Source organism: Dipodomys ordii, unplaced genomic scaffold (genome assembly GCF_000151885.1).
Source record: "Dipodomys ordii isolate 6190 unplaced genomic scaffold, Dord_2.0 Scaffold15, whole genome shotgun sequence".
NCBI lineage: Eukaryota > Metazoa > Chordata > Mammalia > Rodentia > Heteromyidae > Dipodomys > Dipodomys ordii.
This window is the reverse complement of record NW_012267231.1, coordinates 11,598,855-11,616,557: the sequence shown is the minus strand read 5'-3', so window position 1 is coordinate 11,616,557 and position 17,703 is coordinate 11,598,855. Positions and strand designations below refer to the sequence as shown.

Below are 17,703 nucleotides of genomic sequence, written 5' to 3'. Positions count from 1 at the left end.
CCTTCCCTCCCTCCCTCCTTCCTTCCTTCCTTCTCTCCTTTCTTCCTTCCTTCTCTCTTTCCTTCCTTCCTTCTCTCCTTCCTTCCTCCTTCCCTCCTTCCCTCCTTCCTTCCTTCCTTCCTTCCTTCCTTCCTTCCTTCCTCTCTTTCTTTTTCTTTTCTCTTCCTCCTCCTTCTCCTAACAACTACTACTTCATCTCTTCTTCTCTTTCTTGTCCCTCCTCCTCTTTCTCCTCTTCTTCTTCTTCCTCCTCCTCCTCTTCTCCTTATCCATCTCCCTTCTTCTCTTCCTCCTCCTCCCTCCTCCTCCTCTTTGTCTCCCTCTTTCTCTTCCTCCTCCTCCTCTCCTTTCTCTTTTTCATCTTCCTCCTGTTCTTCCTCTTCCTCCTCCTCTTCCTTCTTCTTCTTCTTCCTCCTCCTCCTTCTCCTCTTCCTCCTTCTTCTTTCTCTTGTTGTTATTACTCTCATCCTCTTCCTTCCTCCTTCTGCTTGTTCTTCTTATTCTTCTTCCCCTACTTCTTCTTGAGATGGGGTGTCTTTATGTTGTCCATGCTGGCCTCCAACTGTCTGGGGCTCAAGAAATCCTTTGACTCAGCCTACCAAGAACCTAGGACTACATGGGTGGTACTCTACCCTACCCGCTTCATCAGCTAGATTTATGACCGAGAGTGAAGATGAGGGAAAGGTCTGAAAACAGCAAGAAAGGAATTCCACAGGAAGGGAATTGTGAAACCAGCCAGTTAACAACAGCAAGCAAACGGAACTCAGTTGTAGAATGCCATCATTTCAATTGGTCCTCTGTATCTGTAGACTTCACACCAGTGAAGTCAATAACAAATGATAGAAAATGTTTTTTAAAAGGTGTTTGCACCAAACATATATGGACTTTTTCTTGTCGATAGTTCCTAAACAATATAGAATAGCAACTCTTCACATCACATTTACATTTTATAAGCAATATAAAAATGATCTAAAGTTGCCAATAGACATGGTGAAGAAATGTCCAACTCCTCTGGCCATAAAGAAAGTGTAAATCAAAACAACATTGAGAGTCCATCTCATCTCAGTCAGAATGGCCAGTCAACAAGAAGAGAAACAAGAGTAGATGGCAGAGTACACCGTTGGTGGGGATGTAAACCAATGTTTTCGTTATAAAAGGCAGTTTGGTGATTCCTCAAAAAACAAAATAGAGAACTACCCTATGTTCCAGCACTATCTGTTTGGGCATTTGTCCAAAAGATTACAAGTCAAGATATGGTAAAGCTACTTGCCCACCAATGTTCATGGATGCACTGTACATTCTAGCCAAGTTAGAGAAAACAGCCCAGAAGCTCTTCAAAGGATGGATCAATAGATGTGTCACGTACACACACACACACACACACACACACACACACACACACATGGAATTTAACACATCTATCAGGAAGAATGATACTAAATCATTTGCAGAGAAATGGGAAAAATATGTAATATGAGTCGGGCCTAGAGAAACCAAGGATGCATGATTTCTCTCATATGTGGAAGTTAGATCTGGTCTGTAAATCTATCTATCTATCTATCTATCTATCTATCTATCTATCTATCTATCTATCTATCTATCTATCTACCTATCTACCTATCTTTCTATCTATCTACCTATAGACCTATTCAGGGCCATATGCATCTACGCACAAATTAACTAAAGTATACTATATACAAGGGAGGATTCCAATGGTATAATTCCTTTCAACAACCAACTTGCAGTCTGGTGAAATGAATCTCAAGGAGCTGGAACTTGAGATGTCAGTGAGTTGAGGTTAGGGGGAAGAGCATGTACAGATGAAGCAAGGGAAGGGCGGGAGGATGCAGTCATGAAATTCAGTATATACATGTGAAAATGGAGCTAGGAGGTCTGGGAAGGTGGCTCAGTGGTAGAGCGCTCGCCTTGCATGCATGAGGCCCTGGGTTCGATTCCTCAGCACCACATAAGCAAAAAGAAAAAAGCCGGAGGTGGCGCTGTGGCTCAAGTGGTAGAGCACTAGCTTTGAGCTGAAGAGCTGAGGGACAGCACCCAGGCCCAGAGTTCAGATCCTACGACCGGACCCCCCACAAAAAAGAAAGAAAATGGAGCTAGGAATATTCGGGGCATGGATGGAGTTGGGAGATGGGGGAGGAAGATGTAAGGGGTGATGTTGATTAAGATGCATTGTATTCATAAGCTGACATGTCAAGTTGAATTCCCTTTGTACCACTACCTAAAGATAATTTTTTTTAAAAATCACTTAAAATACACAAATGGATGTGCATGGATTTCATGCAACTACTATGCCATTTTTGCACACAGAACTTTCATTGTGGATTGGGGTGTCCAGATGGAGGGGCATCTTGGAACTAATTTCCCATGGATATCAAGGGATTATATTATGGAATGGAGCAGAGGGGGGGTGGAGTGGTAAGTGAAGAGCTGTATGTTTCATAAGATCTAAAAGTCTATTTTCCCTCCCTGAGGAATTTTCAAAGGCATCTATCACAATATTGTTTTATCCACCAGAATTATAATCTCTAGTAAGAACAGTAATAGAAGTGGGGTATCAGTGGCTTACACCTGTCATCCTAGCTAATCAGGAGGCTGAGATAGGAAGATTGCCGTTCAAAGGCAGTCTGGGCAGGAATATCGATGAGACTCTGATCTCTAACGAACCACCACCAGAAAACTGGAAGTAGTGCTGTGGCTCAAAGTGGTAGAGTGCTAGCCTTGAGCAAAAGAGCTCAGGGACAGCACCCAGGCTCTGAGTTTAAGCCCCATAACTGACAAAAAAAAAAAGCACATGAAGAATGGCAATAGATTATGGAATCTATCTTTAAAGGTGCTTCATGCTACCAAATGGTGCTTGGTTCCTTATGATGATATTTTAACAGAATCAAGTCACCTTGTCATTCCTAGGGAAAAAGAGACTTTTGAATACAAAGACACAAGAACACAAATGGCACTGGTGATGATGGTACCTGATATGTCTCTTTTCCATGTCATCTCTGCTTCCATTGACAGCCCTATTCTATGTACATAAAATACGATCAATAATGACAGTTGCAGACAGTTTCCCCATGGAATTACATTGAGAATCGAACAAGACTGGTTTTTATGCTTGTTACTCTGTCTTCTGAATTGCATCCTTTCCTCAGTGTTTGATTACTTCTAAGAAATGCATCTTGATTTTATTGGTTTGTTACGCTAAGATCATTACATGTGATCATGTTGTGATGTCTTCTTCAAGTGCTCATTTCATACTATTTTTTAGCTAACTGTACTACTTTGAGTTAACCATTTTATTTTAACGGCCATGGGTCTTGAACTCAGAGCCTGGGCATTATCCTTGAGCTTTTGCACTCAAGGCTAGAGCTCTACCACTTTGAGCCACAGCACCACTTCCAGTTTTCTGGTATTTTGTTGGAGATAAGAGTCTCATGGACTTTCCTGCCTGGGCTGGCTTTGGATTGTGATCCTCAGATCTCAGCCTTTTGAGTAGCTTCTATGACAGGTATGAGCTACTGGCGCCTGACAAGCTAACCTTTTAATACTGAGCAAAAGAAGAATACAACATGGTAGACCCAACAAATCGTACATTTCCAAATGAAAAATTTCCCCTCTCAAGATGAAAGAAACTTTAAAACACATGTGTGTTTGTTTGTTTTTTAGCTAATATGCTGTGCCAGGAAATACCTTGCAAGAATTCATAGTTTTCCCCCAAGAATTCATAGTTTTTCCCCACTAGGCCTCACCTCCTGCTAAAGGTCCTGTCCTTCAGCTCCCCAAATCAAGTTCAAGTCTGTTCTAGTTTCCCTACCACCTGCCTGCAGGCTCTCTACATCCTTGGCATTGCTGCCTGACTTAGAATCATCCTGCTGCCGGCAACACAGGCAGAATGCAATGCACTTCATCCACAGCCTCCCATCACACCCAGCCCAGGTTCAAAGACTCAGCGCTTTCCTCGTCCCCAGCTGTATTGAGGATCTCACCTTTGGGGCAAAGGGGGACAGTACAAAACCTCCACCATCTCAGCCTCTATACCATCATGTCTTGCTCCCTCATCATTTCCTTTAACACGTAAATTTTCAACATCAATCTTTAAAACCACTTCTCATAGGCCCTTCTGCTCACCTTCCACCACACTCTGCAGAACTCATTGGAAGAATTCATTCCATGTAAAAATCCCAGTTACCTCTCCTCCCTTCTCTTCCTCCAGCTGTTTTCTTCCAGCTGTTTCCATCTGCATCCCCAAGAAACTCATCCCCAAAGGTGAGCCTACATTGCCCGATCTGAAGATCAAATCTTGGTCCTCATCTCCGAGGACCAATGAGTAACATCTGGCAGAATGGAACACAGTGCCTTTTCTTTTCTCCACTTGGTCTTAGGATGTTATTCTCTTTGTTCTTCTTCTTAGTTTTGTTCCACTCTTCCCTTTCTTGTTTTCTTTTTCTTTTTCTGTTTTTTGTGGGTCATAGGGCTTGAACTCTGGGCCTGGGCACTGTCCCTCAGCTCTTCAGCTCAAGGCTAGTGCTCTACCACTTGAGCCACAGCACCACTTCCCGCTTTTTCAGCTTATGTGGTGCTGAGGAATCAAATCCAGGGCCTCATGCATGCAAGACAAACATTCTACCACTGTGCCACCTTCCCAGCCCCTGACTCTGCCTTTTTCTGACCTTTAAACACCACCAACAATCTAGGGATGTCATTTCTCTTCTGTCTTTACTTAAACTCCATCAAGTATCATCTGATCCACTGGCTTGCAATGCCTCCCATCCATAGATGAATCTCAAACCCACTGATGCAGCCCTGTCTCAGGCCTCCATACCTTCATGTCCAATGGCCTGGTTTGGCTTTGCCAAACCAGGAGAAGGAATAGACATCTCAAAGGGTTTAGAAACCTGGCGGTGGTGGCTCACACCTATCATCCTAGCTACGTAGGAGGTTGAGATCTGAGGATCATGGTTCAGAGCCAGCCTAGGCAGGAAAGTCCATAAGACTCTTATCTTCAATAAACCACCAGAAATCTGGAAATGGCTCAAAGTGGTAGAGTAAAAAAAAGCTCAAGGACAGTGCCTAGTGACTGAACTCATAGTGCCTGAGTTCAAGCCCTATGACCTACCAACAGAAGGGCGGAGGGATTGTTGAGGTCTCTAAAACCATCGCTGCAGCCATGGTTTGCTCTACCTAAACCTCTTCTATCTTCTCCAGTGCAGTGAGAGGCAATTGAACCCATCTGGTTTCCAGGTGGAATACTTAACCCTTCTCTTTCCTTGTTTACCTCAAGCAATCAAGACATCTGGGTTTGCTTGCAAGACCTCTTTATTGTCCTCACTGCTTCTCTCATTTTTCCCCTATCCCCACCCTTCATTATACCCAATCTATTCACTTAGCATGCAGACTGAGTGATCTTTAATTAATTATTAATCATGGGGCTCGAACTCAGAGCCTGGGCACTGTCCCTAAGCACCTTTGCTCACGGCTAGCACTCTACCACTTGAGCCACAGCACCACTTCCAGGTTTCTGGTGGTGGCTAAATGTAGAGAGGAGCCTCCCAGACTTTCCTGAGGGGCTGGCTTTGAACCAGGATCCTCAGATCTCAGCCTCCTGACTAGCTAAGATGGTAGGCATGAGCCACCAGCGCTCAGCTCATGAGCTTTAAATTTTAAGGCATTTCACTGGACATCCACTTTTACTCAAGAAAAAAAGTATCTGGTCAGGCACTGTGGCATACCTTGGTAGCCATGGTTACTTGGGAAGCTCACAGAGAAGTACTGCTTGAGGCCAGAAGTTGGAGATCAGCCTGGGATTCACAGCAAGTCCCAGCTCAAACACAGCAGATGGCCTTGTGATGGATTCCCTTCCACCTTCATGGTAAAAACCAATGGATCCTACCCAGGGAGGCCTACTACTCCTTCACCATGGGGTCCTACTGTCCCAATTCCTCTGTGATCATGCCTCCTACTGATCTCTCTTGCCCCTCCCACCCCAGCCCCTTTGCCTCCCCCAATACACCCTGCCGGCCCTGCCTCAACACCCTGTATTCATCACTAAGCCGGTTCATCAATCACTAGTCCTGTTCAGTCTGGTCTGAATAGTATCTCTCACATGACCACCTGCCTTGGGTTCCTACCACAGCCTTGCCTTCAACACTCACCATCTCTCACCGTTATTCTCCACAGCAACCACCATCACTTGATACCTGGTGTGTTTGCTGCCTGGTTCACTCCCACCAGAACACATCCTCCCTAAAGGCCGGCTTCACGCTGCCCACTGTGGATTCTCAACACCGAGAACAACACCTTGGTCTCTGGTCAGGCCCACATACATACACACAGCACAGCCACCGGTGCGGCTACGCCCGCCTGGGATGACAACCCGGAAGTGATTTTGCACACGTGGTGAAGGTCTATACGTCACTGTGCTGGGGGCTCAGCCCGGATCACACTGGCTCTCTGGGGCTAGTAAATCTCAATGTCCCCCGTGTGTGTACATCATAAACACACATGCACACACACGCACATGCATACATGCACACCTACATGCACACACAACTCTGGGATCTGTCCAAGCATGTAGCATTATTGGAGCAATGGACCTTTGCACACATTTCCTGTGCAGTAGGATCCAGCTTATAGCCATTTTCAGATGTGGAAACTGAGCTGAAGTTGAAGTAACTTCTGATGTCACACAGAGAAGTCAGCACTGGAGATCAGAGCTATGATACTCTGTAGCCAAGCACCTATGGCTTATGCTTTTAATCCTAGCCAAGGCTCAAGTGGTAGAGTACTAGCCTTGAGCAAAAGAAAAAAGATCCTTCATGCTATTCCTCAGAGTGTGAGGTATAAACAAAACTAATTATGGAATAATGGTCTATCTATCTATCTATCTATCTATCTATCTATCTATCTATCTAGTTGTTGTTAGCTGAATATTAGCAGGAACTGGTTGCTTATGCCATAATCCTGGCTACACAGGAGGCTGAGATCTGAGAATCACAGTCCAGAGACAACCCAGGCAAACAAATCTGAGAAACTCTTACACCCAATTAACCAGCAAATTGCTAAAAGTGGAGGTGTGGCTCAACTGATAAACTGCCAGCAAGAGAAAAATAAAGCCAAGCAAGCATTTAAGGTTCTGAATTCAAGGTCCAGTTCCAGTCATAACAGCAAAAATCAATCTATGCTCTGAGGGCAAAGCAAATTTTAATGTGCTTGTGTGTGTGTGGGGGGGGGGAGAATTGGATAGCTCTGTTCTCTGAGTTATTTTGTATTTGGCTTCTATTAAAAAGTATCAAACTTAATCTTTTTTTTAAAAAAAAAAAGGCCTGAAGTTAACTGCCCTGCCTTTCATTATCTTTTAGATTCTGTCTTTTGAGTTTGAAATAATCCTAAAATAATATACATCAAGTGGGATTTCCAAAGCTGTACAAAAGCCTACTTTGTGCTAGTTCTTTCTTTTCCTGTGGCATTTGATTTCATAACCACCATCTTGCATGATCTTTACTTGAGCTGTGGTTGGTCCACTGTTTCATTTGAATTCTGCATCCAGATATTCTTTTGTTTCCAATATCTAGATTTTCCATCTCCCCCTTCCTTACATCTTACCCTATTTGTGACACCCTAAATATTGGGACATTTTGGAGAAGGCTTTTCCAGTAAGAATGCATGCAAAGCTCCAATGGACTTGATTCTACCACTTGCTGATGGCAGAATCTGTTACACCTTTCTCTGAGCTCTAAAGCCCAAAACTCTTCTCACTTACAAAATGAGATTGTGTGTGTGTGTGTGTGTGTGTGTGTGTGTGTGTGTGTGTGAAAATTACATTGCCTGGCTCAGGTGGCTCACGACCATAATCCTAGCTACTCAGGAGGCTGAGATCTAAGGACTGTGGTTTGAAGCCAGTCCAAGGAAGGAAAGCCATGAGACTTTTATCTCCAATAGACCATTCCAGAAGTCAGAAGTGGAACTGTGGATCAATTGGTAGAGCACCCACCTTAAACAATAACAAAAAAAGAGCTCAGGAATAGAGTCCCAGCCCAGAATTTAAGCCCCAGGACACACACACACACACACACACACACACACACACACACACACACTACACATTGTGAGAGTTTTAAGATTTCTTTTTGCCTTTTAGGCGTTCTAATACTTTTTCTCTAAAATTCCACACTAATTAAAATATATGTCTCATGGCCATGGAATCTTTGTTAAAAAAAATCTTAAAACCCACATGTTCCTTTGTTCCTTTGAGCTGAGCCAGTGAGTCACACCCTGGGCTGATTGGCAGCGCACTGATAAAGGGCTGAGCTCCTCCTTTCCTTCTGAGAGCTGCCCACTGACTATTGGTATGAGGAGCAGCCTAAAAGTTTCCTGTATAAAACATTATCACCCGGAAATAATTATTTTCCTTTAGGTGCCTTTTTTAGTGTGTGTGTGTGTATGTGTGTGTGTGTGTTTCAGACCTAGGGCTTGACCGCAGGGCCTGAGCATTGTCCTGGAGCTTTCTTTGCTTAAGGCTAGTGTTCTACCACATGAGCCACAGCTCCATTTCCAAATTCAGGCTTTGAACTGTGACCCTCAGATCTCAGCCTCCTGACTAGCTAGGATGATAAGCATGAGCCACTGGCACCTGGCTAGGTGTGTGTATGTGTGCACATGTGTGCTTACATGTGTGTGTGTGTGTGTGTGTGTGTGTGTGTGAATGTTTATGTGAGCTGTGACACTACAACCCCATCATGAGCACCCACATACTTTGCTTTTTTTTTTTGGGAAACTACCTTTCTGAACCCTGATTGTCCCCAAAGCTTCTACTTAGACAAGCCATTGTGTTTGTTCTATGAACTGCTTCAGTGTACTTTCTGAATGTTTTTTTTTTCTATTTCTAATGATTGTTGTAACGACCATATGTCCTGGGTCTCATGAACCTGGAACAACAGGGCGGGAAGAATTTGTCATCTGGGGAAACACAAGAAAGAACTTTCCATTTCAGAAGACCTTATGAGTGCCTGCATGATTCAGAGAGAATGTACTTTCTGCTCTAGTTAAGAGATGGGAACTGTCCTTGAATTACAAGAAAGAAAAGGCCTTTGTGAGACCAAAGACCTAAGCTGGCACGTTCGTGTACACAAATAAAGAATAACCTTCTGTTTATATTTCTAAGTGGTTTCAAGAGCCTGCTTTTCATTGCTAGTGCTAAGATACTGTTTTCCAGGATCCAATGTGCAGTTCCCACATCATAAAATTCCAACACATGTTTTCTTCCCCCATCCTCCAGAACCTTTTTCAATAGCTCAATCTGTAAAATAGGCTTCATACAATTAAATGAATGAGCCATAAGATTGAGTTCAGAATTTTCAGACCTATCTCACAATTAGAACTTGTCTATCTAGACCAATAAAATATGATTTTTTTCCCTCAAGTGATGATCAATGAATTCCAGTTTAAACTTCATATTAGGTTTACTTTTTCTTATTTTGTCAAGCTTGAACTCAGGTCCTGGGTGCCGTCTCTGAGCTATTCAGCTCAAGGCTAGTGGTCTACCACTTTGACCCATAGCATCATGTCTGGTTTTCTGGTGGTTCATTGAAGATGAGAGTCTCATAGACTGTCCTGCCCAGGCTGGCTTTGAACCATGATCCTCAGATCTCAGTCTCCCCAGTAGCTAGGATTATAGGTATGAGCCACCATAGCCTAGCCTATTAGATATTATAAAAACCTTATGTGTTGGGCTGGGAAGGTGGCTCAGTGGTAGAGTGCTTGCCTTGCATGCATGAGGCCCTGGGTTCGATTCCTCAGCACCACATAAGCAGATAAAAAAAGCCAAAAGTGGCTCTGTGGCTCAAGTGGTAGAGCGCTAGCCTTGAGCTGAAGAGCTGAGGGACAGCACCCAGCCCCAGAGTTCAGGCCCCATGACCGGAATCCAAAAAACAACAACAAAAAAAGAAAAAACTGTCATGTGGATTCAAATATTATTCCAGTGCTAGCTTGTCTTTATCATGTACCTTAGCTTACAGGTTTCACTAAAATAATAATAATGCCTTAAATAATTCCATATTTTCAAATGTTCCAGGCAGAAGGCAGGCTGTCAATAAGACTTCTGTTGTGTGCCTGGCTCATGTCTGTTTTATAATTTAAAACTAATAGCAGAATCATAAAGGCTATTGTTAGTGAGCTGCTGGTGACTGGTCAAATTTCAAATAGGATGAAGAGAAAGGAAAGAAATACTACTCATCATATTTTCGAAGATATTTTACATTAATTGTCTTGTATAATTGCCAAATGGATTTCCTTCTTACAAATACATTTTTTTTTCAAATTCAACACCCTTTTCTTAAATACTGCATACTCAATTTTGGACAATGTTTCATATTATTTCGGCTCCTCTTCCCTCCCTCCCTCCCTCCCTCCCTCCCTCCCTTCCTTCCTTCCTTCCCTCCTTCCTCTTGAACTCAGTGCCTGGGAGCTGTTTCTGAGCTTTTGTACTCAAGGCTGCTGCTCTACCACTTGTGCCACAGCAATACTTCAGGCTTTTTGGTGGTTAATTGGAGTTAAGAGTCTCTCCGACTTTCTTGCCTGGCCTGCCTTTGAATCTCAATCCTCAGATCTCAGCCTTCTGTGTAGCTAGGATTACAGATAGGAGCTACCAGCTGCGGGCTAGCCTGGCTTTCTGTATCCCTTTCTTACCTTAACCGGCTCTCTGGACTCTAGTGATTGCATTTTAAAATGTCAGCATTTGTCTGGTTCTAGATTCATGTTGAAACAGATTTTTTTCACCTCTGTGTGTGTGTGTGTGTGTGTGTGTGTGTGCCATTACTGGGGCTTGAACACAAGGCCTGGCCACTGTCCCTGAGCTTTTCTACTCAAGGCTAGCACTTTTCCATTTGAGCCACAGCTCTATTTCTGGTTTTTTGGTGGTTAACTGAAGATAAGAGTCTCCTGGACTTTCCTGCCCAGGCTGGCTTTGAACCATGAGATTACAGATGTAGGCCACACATATCTAATCTTTTCTTTTTCGTTTGTTAGTTTGTTTGTTTTTTGCTGGTTGTGGGGCCTGAACGCTGGGCCTGGGTGCTGTCCCTCAGGTCTTCAGCTCAAGGCTAGTACTCTACCACTTGAGCCACAGTGCCACTTTCAGCTCTTTCTGTTTGTGTGGTGCTGAGAAACCAAACCCAGGGCCTCATGCATGCAAGGCAAGCACTCTACCACTGAGCCACCTTCCCAGCCCTTCATTTTTCTTTTGAATTCCAATTACATCAACTCTTTCTTAGGGAGAAGGGGGAAAAAAAACATAGAGCTTGCTCAGATTACTGACTACACCCGATCTCAGAGTATAGAAACCTCTACCTCGGACGCTGAAGACACCTTTGAGAATTAGACTTCCTTTTCTCTCCAGACTGACTGTCTGTAGTCAAAGGATCATACAATAGATCCAGGCAGAATGACATGGAAGAATGACAAATAAGGAACCCCAGCGATTCTTGGCTTTGTGGACCTCCTACATTATTAGCTCTTCATCCATCCACCTGCCCCAGCTGGAGGATGGGGCTGAGGGTGTCTGATTCCCACAGAGACTCCACTGTTCTGAAACTCTCACAAGAACAGGCACTCTTGGGCTGGGAAGGTGGCTCAGTGGTAGAGCGCTTGCCTTGCATGCATGAGGCCCTGGGTTCGATTCCTCAGCACCACATAAGCAAAAAGAAAAAAGCCGGAATTGGCGCTGTGGCTCAAGTGGTAGAGTGCTAGCCTTGAGCTGAAGAGCTGAGGGACAGCACCCAGGCCCAGAGTTCAGGCCCCACGACCGGACCAAAATAAATAAATAAATAACAGGCATTCTGCATTGCAGTCGCTATTATTCTGTCAAAATGTAAAGTAAAAAAAAATTGTTATGAAGCTGCCTTTGGATTTTCAAGAAAACTACTCTTACATACATTTAGGGAATGTGCAAATGAGAGCAACCCTGTAGAAGAGGAAAAAATGCTGGCTGGGTCTCTTTTAGGCTGTGCTTTGTAGTTGTTGTTTGCTGGACAGAAGGAGTTTTGACTGAAATCTCCTTTTTATTAAAAGCAGGTAGACATGGCAGAGTCAAAAGTTCAAAGCCCTGCTGGGTGCCCAGGGCTCACACCTGTCATCCTAGCTACTCAGGAGGATGAGATCTGAGGATCGTGGTTCAAAGTCAGTCCGGGCAGTAAAGTCCATGAGACTCTTATCGCCAATGAACCACCAGAAAACCGGAAGTAGTGCTGTGGCTCAAGTAGTAGAGTGCTTGCCTTGAGCTGAAGAGCTCAGGGACAAGTGCTCAGGCCCAGAGTTCAAGAACCACGACTGCCAAAAAAAGAAAAAAAAAAGAGTTCAAAGTCATAAACCCAGCATTTGGGAGGCTGAGGCAGGAAGATTCAGAGTTTAGGACCAGACTCAACTACATAATATGATCCAGGCTAACCTGAAAAATATAGATAGTAAGCCCAAAACATAACAAGAGTTAAAAACACTCAAAGAGCCCTGCATAAAATTTCACTTACAGGAATATCTTTTAAGAGAAATAATTTCAAAGAGTTTTTTTTTTAAAGCTGCAAAGCAAATAATTTCTTTCCAGGAAATTTTGTGACAGCAAAGTCAGAGACAAGTAGGCATTTCAAAGGAGGGAAGAAGTTAAGCCAATGCATGCATGCGCTACAATAATGGCTGTTCATTTTTTAAAAAGTATATAGTTTAAAGAATTTGTTAAATATATATACATATATATGTATACGTATATATACATATATATACACGTATATATGTATATATATGTATACATACACATATATATGTGTGTGTATATATATATATATATATATAACACGTATTAGGTCCACAAAAATAATAAAAAATTGATCACACAATGCGTTCACAACGGTACAGAAATAGACACAGTAGCAAGGAAAAAAATAAGGCACTGGTGGCTCATGCCTGTAATCATAGCTACTCAGGAAGCTGAGATCTGAGGATCATGGTTCAAAGCCAGCCCAGGCAGGAAAGTCCATGAGACTCTTATCTCCAGTAAGCCGCTAGAAAACCAGAAGTGCTGCTGTGGCTCAAGTGGTAGAGCGCTCGCCTTGAGCTGAAGAGTGCAGGGACAGCACCCAAGCCCCACGACCGACAAAAAAAAAACAACAAAAACTACAATAATGCAAAAGATAACCATCTCTGAGTGAGTAGCTGAATTAAGGACCTTTTGCTTCTCTATACTTTATTATATCCCACATGTTTCTAGTGTTTTATAGTGGGCTATTAAAAATATGTCTAGCTAAAAAAATTAAAACATTCTGCAACAGTGAATCTTCTAGAAAGATTCAGGGTTTACGTGTTCAGTGATTCCTTCTAGAACACCATCATTACCACCTACTTTGTACATGACCTACAGAACAAAATGATAGATCTACTATAACAACTTGTACAAGTGGCTTCCGGTTCAAGGCTAAATTGTCAAAAAGCCATAAGTTTCCCACCCAGTTCTCTCGTGAATGTGTCAATTCCAAAAGATCACTGCCTATACACAGTCAGTCGATCAGTAAATAAACCCAAATCCCGCCATGCCTACAATCACAACATGATGTGCTCTGTAGCAGTTCACCAATGAATACGCCTTCCATTCAGAAAAACACAGTGGACGCCAGAGCTTCTAAGACTGAACAGTTGCAGAGGATGTAGAAAGGAAAGCCTTCATTTAAGGCCTTGGAGAGTGAGCCTCCCCTCAGATAGACAGAGCCAGAAGAACATCAGACACCTGTTTCCATTCATGTGGCCAGTAATGCTGAGAGATGGGCACACTGCTTCACTATACTCTGCTGGACAGACTCACACATGGGCTTACACCCACCTGAGCTACTGTGACAGCACCTGAGAAGGAAGACTTTAAGTCTGTCCTTTTCTTTCTCTGCTCAAATCTTCAAGGCTCAGCAGAGCAGAGAATGGTCCAGAGGATAAACTGGGAATGCCCTGGTCCTAGAAGAAGACATTTTTACTTGCCTGTAGTCGCTGTCTACCCAATCTGCCTTTAAGGTTTACACATGTGCAGAATACACTGTGCATCCTCCGGACACCATCCCCCCCTCCACCTTTTCTTTTCTTTTTAATAGAACTAACACTTTGGCAACATTAATCCCGAAAGGGAATTCCTTGGAATTCCATCAGCTTTCGGTTGCAATGATTTATCATGAACCAGAAGAATTTTGAGACCCTGGCAGAGATGGGCTAAATTAGAGGAGCAACAGCTGCCTTCTCACAAGCCACATCTGGAACACTGGTTCATACTAGTTTAATGGACCAAGGTGAGGATTGACACAGGGCTATCTACACCAACAACAATCAAGTGGAAGGGGCTCAGAAAGTGGTCGTATGCAGAATCTCAGGGGTGTCTTTGAAATCATAGCCAGGTGTAGTGTGTGATTTCTGTATTTACATGGGCTGTCCCGGGCCCTTGGCTCAAGCCAGGACTGAGTTGGGTACTTTGGTAGCCTGGCTTGAAAGATAGATTCAATGACTAAAGAATTGCCTCCAAAGGACCATCTAAATGCTGCATGCTGTCCAGTCTAACAGCAGCAGACATCCTTTATGTACATGAACTTCTGAAGCTAGTTTTAATCCCAGTAGGAGGGAACGTGGCTTACTCTGAAACATCTTTGGCTTCCATTTCTGACAAATAATAGCTTCGTTTTCTGTGACTCACTCCAGAGAATTCCCCCCTCCCACCGACCTGTCACACACACACACACACACACACACACACACACACACACACACACACACACACACACACCTGGAGCCCCCTTGGCTCAGGAGGAATGTATCTGTAGGTCAAGGGAAAGGCTTTCATTTATTTACAATAAGCTGAAGGGAGTCAGGCAGCAAAAGGGACAAGCCAGGGCTTGCTGAATTCCTGCTCCTCTCTTCAAGGCTCCAATGCCCCCACTCCTCACAACTACCAAACAAGCTGGGGGGTCAGTGGCTCACGCCTGTAATCCTAGCTAATCAGGAGACTGAGAGCTGAGGATGGAGATTCAAAGCCAGCCCCGGGAAAGAAAATCCATAAGACACTTATGTCCAATTAACTACCAACTCCCCCCCAAAAAAAGCCTGGAAATGATGCTATGGTAATAGAGCACTAGCCTTGAGCCCAAAAGCTCAGGGTCAACACCCAGGCTCAGAGTTCAAGCCCTAGGACCCACACAACACAACACAACAAAAATAAGCAAACAAAAAACCCCAAGGCCAAAAAGCACAGATAATAACTCACCCGAAGTGACTGGTTAAGTTCAAGGAAATACAAAAGAGGAGGAGGTTTTTGATCATGATAAAGCTAGAGACCTTTCCATTGTCCATTCCCAATGAGAATAGTTGTGGAAACAAGATGAAGTTTGTGAGAATAAAGATTCTTCTCTCCAACTTGATCTTGAGCCTGAAAAGTACAGAAAAGGGGCCAACATTAGACTATAACTGATTTTTTTGGTGCCACTGATTTAAATCGAGTTATATGCTACGACCACACAGCAACGTACAGACAGACAAGGTGTCTGCCTCACCATCTCCCCTTCCTGCCAGCACACACACACATACACACACCAAGTGACTTCTAGAATGTTCACCGGGCAGTTAGGTGGGTGACAGACAGGTTTCAATAAGGCTGAATTTCCAGTTGGGCACTGACAGGGTGCAAAAAAATCATTTGAATTGATTCCACTTTCCCACCCCTTTCCAGGTCTCCAATACTACTTTATTTTTATTTTTAGTACATTAGTAAACACCCCCACGGTTTCCACAATTCAAATCAGTGCTCTCAAGTTTTCCAAGGCACCATCACCTTGAATCTCTTAAATCCACAAGGTGGAATCATTTACCTTTTCTGAAATCTCTGACACCTGGTTCAAAGCCAGCGGGCTCCTCCTGGTTGTACAAGGTGCTGGGGAGGTGTGTGTGGGGGGGGGGGCGGGAGGAGAGAAGGAAAAGTAGGTGGAAAAAAGGAGGAAAAAGAGAGAGAGAGACACATACACACACACATTTAGAAAAAACAAAGTCGTTCTCCAGGCTGGCAATAATAGGACTGCTTGTAAGAGAGACTTCGTACTTCCTGAGCATCCTACCCCCCCCCCCCATGACTAAATGACTTAATAATGGGAGCTGGGCCTTAATGAAGGCGATTGTAATCCAGGCAAGAGGCTGGTTGCGTGTCTCCAGCCCAGGCAGCTCAGACAAGGCACACGGAACTTCGCCACCTGCGCACCAGGCAGGCAGAGGCTCAGCAAATGCCAACAACCCAGAGTTCAATGAGGAATCTTCTCTTTGTTGGGGAGACCCCCCATCACCCCCCACAACTTTAGATTTGGGGAGCACATAAAGCACTTCCACCTAGAAAAAAAAAGCCCTCTTCCATTGCTGGGAAGAATAAAAAAGACTCAACCTGGGCGGGTCCTGGGGGTGGTATGGGGTGGTTATGTGGAAGGGGGGGTGTATTTTGGCTGGACCAGGGGGCAAGAGCGGGGTGGTGGTGTGTGTTGTGTGTGTGTGTGGGGGGGGGATTCAAGAGCCTTCTCTTGTCACCCTCCTCCATCCCCAACCTTCGACCCCTCCCCAAGCCTCCCCCTCCTCCATACACCAGGGGAGACTCTGCTCTCCCGGGGCGGGGGTGAGGGGGGTCAGGGTTGGTTGCTAACTCGCCAAGGCCAGCGGCGCCCCACGCGGGTGGGCAGGGACATGGTGGGGGGTGGTGATGGTGGCGGCACTGCAGAGCCGCAGCCTCTCTGCCACCCCAGTCCTAGCCACTCCGGGTTCAGATCGGCCACCCTCGTCCCGGGGTCCGCAGAGATCCCCCCCACTTATCCCCCACCCCCCCTCCGTTCCTCTTCCCCCCGACCTCGGGCCTCTGGGTCGCAGCCAGCCATGCGCTCCAGCCCCGGGGTGCAGCGCCCGCCCTTCCTCTCTGGCTGGGAGCGCGCGGCCGGGGTGCAGTGGCCTCGCGTGCCGCCCCCCCCCTTCCCTGCGCCCACCCTGCCATGAACGCCCGGAACCTTCCGAGGCGTGAGGGGGGGGGGAGATGGGATGGGAGTGGGGTATGGAACCTTCCAGGTGAGGGGCGATCGCGTCCTCCTGGTCTCTCACGGTGTGTGTGTGTGGAGGGGGGGAAGTGAGGGGTGGGCTCCCCCCTCCCCGCCCTGCACCGGTCCCATCCGAACCAGGCTGCATCAGCCCGGTGGGGGAGGGAGGGGGGTTCGCCCCACGGCTCCCCGCCGCGTAGCTTCACCCCTGCAGTCCGCCGTCGCCAGGGGAAAAGTTTACACCGCGGGCGATCGGAGGCGCCTGGCCCGGTCTCCACTTCTGCGCCCCGGCCGGCCGCTGCCCGCACGCGGGGAGGGGGTGGCAACCTCCCGGGGTGCCGCCGACCCTCGCACCCCTCACCTGCAGCTGGGTCTCCCACCTCCAGGATCCTCCACCCCCTTCTCCCATACACACACACACACACCCTCTCCTTGAGCCCCAGCCCGGGGCGCCCCTCCACTCCCCCCATCCCCCCCACACCCCCCTCCCCGGGGCTTACCCAGCACCCCGGTAGGCGAGCCGTCGGCGAAGGTTGCATCCTCCTTCTCCGCCGCCGCCCGATCGCCCCGGCTGGCAGGCGCGGGAGGCCGGTGTGCGGCGTCACCGCCCCATGCTCTGCCA

At 45.7% G+C, this 17,703-nt stretch overlaps 1 protein-coding gene across 1 annotated transcript in view; it reads right to left on the bottom strand.

Moving 5' to 3' along the window:
- Window positions 1-15,442, bottom strand: part of Gabra5 (gamma-aminobutyric acid (GABA) A receptor, alpha 5) — a 56,956-nt gene extending 41,514 nt beyond the window's left edge. The window contains exon 1 of the mRNA XM_013012005.1: window positions 15,287-15,442. Within this exon, the coding sequence (XP_012867459.1) occupies window positions 15,287-15,372 (86 nt within the window). The 5' untranslated portion in view covers window positions 15,373-15,442. The remainder of the gene's footprint in view (window positions 1-15,286) is intronic.
- Between the last annotated feature and the right edge of the window lie 2,261 nt (window positions 15,443-17,703).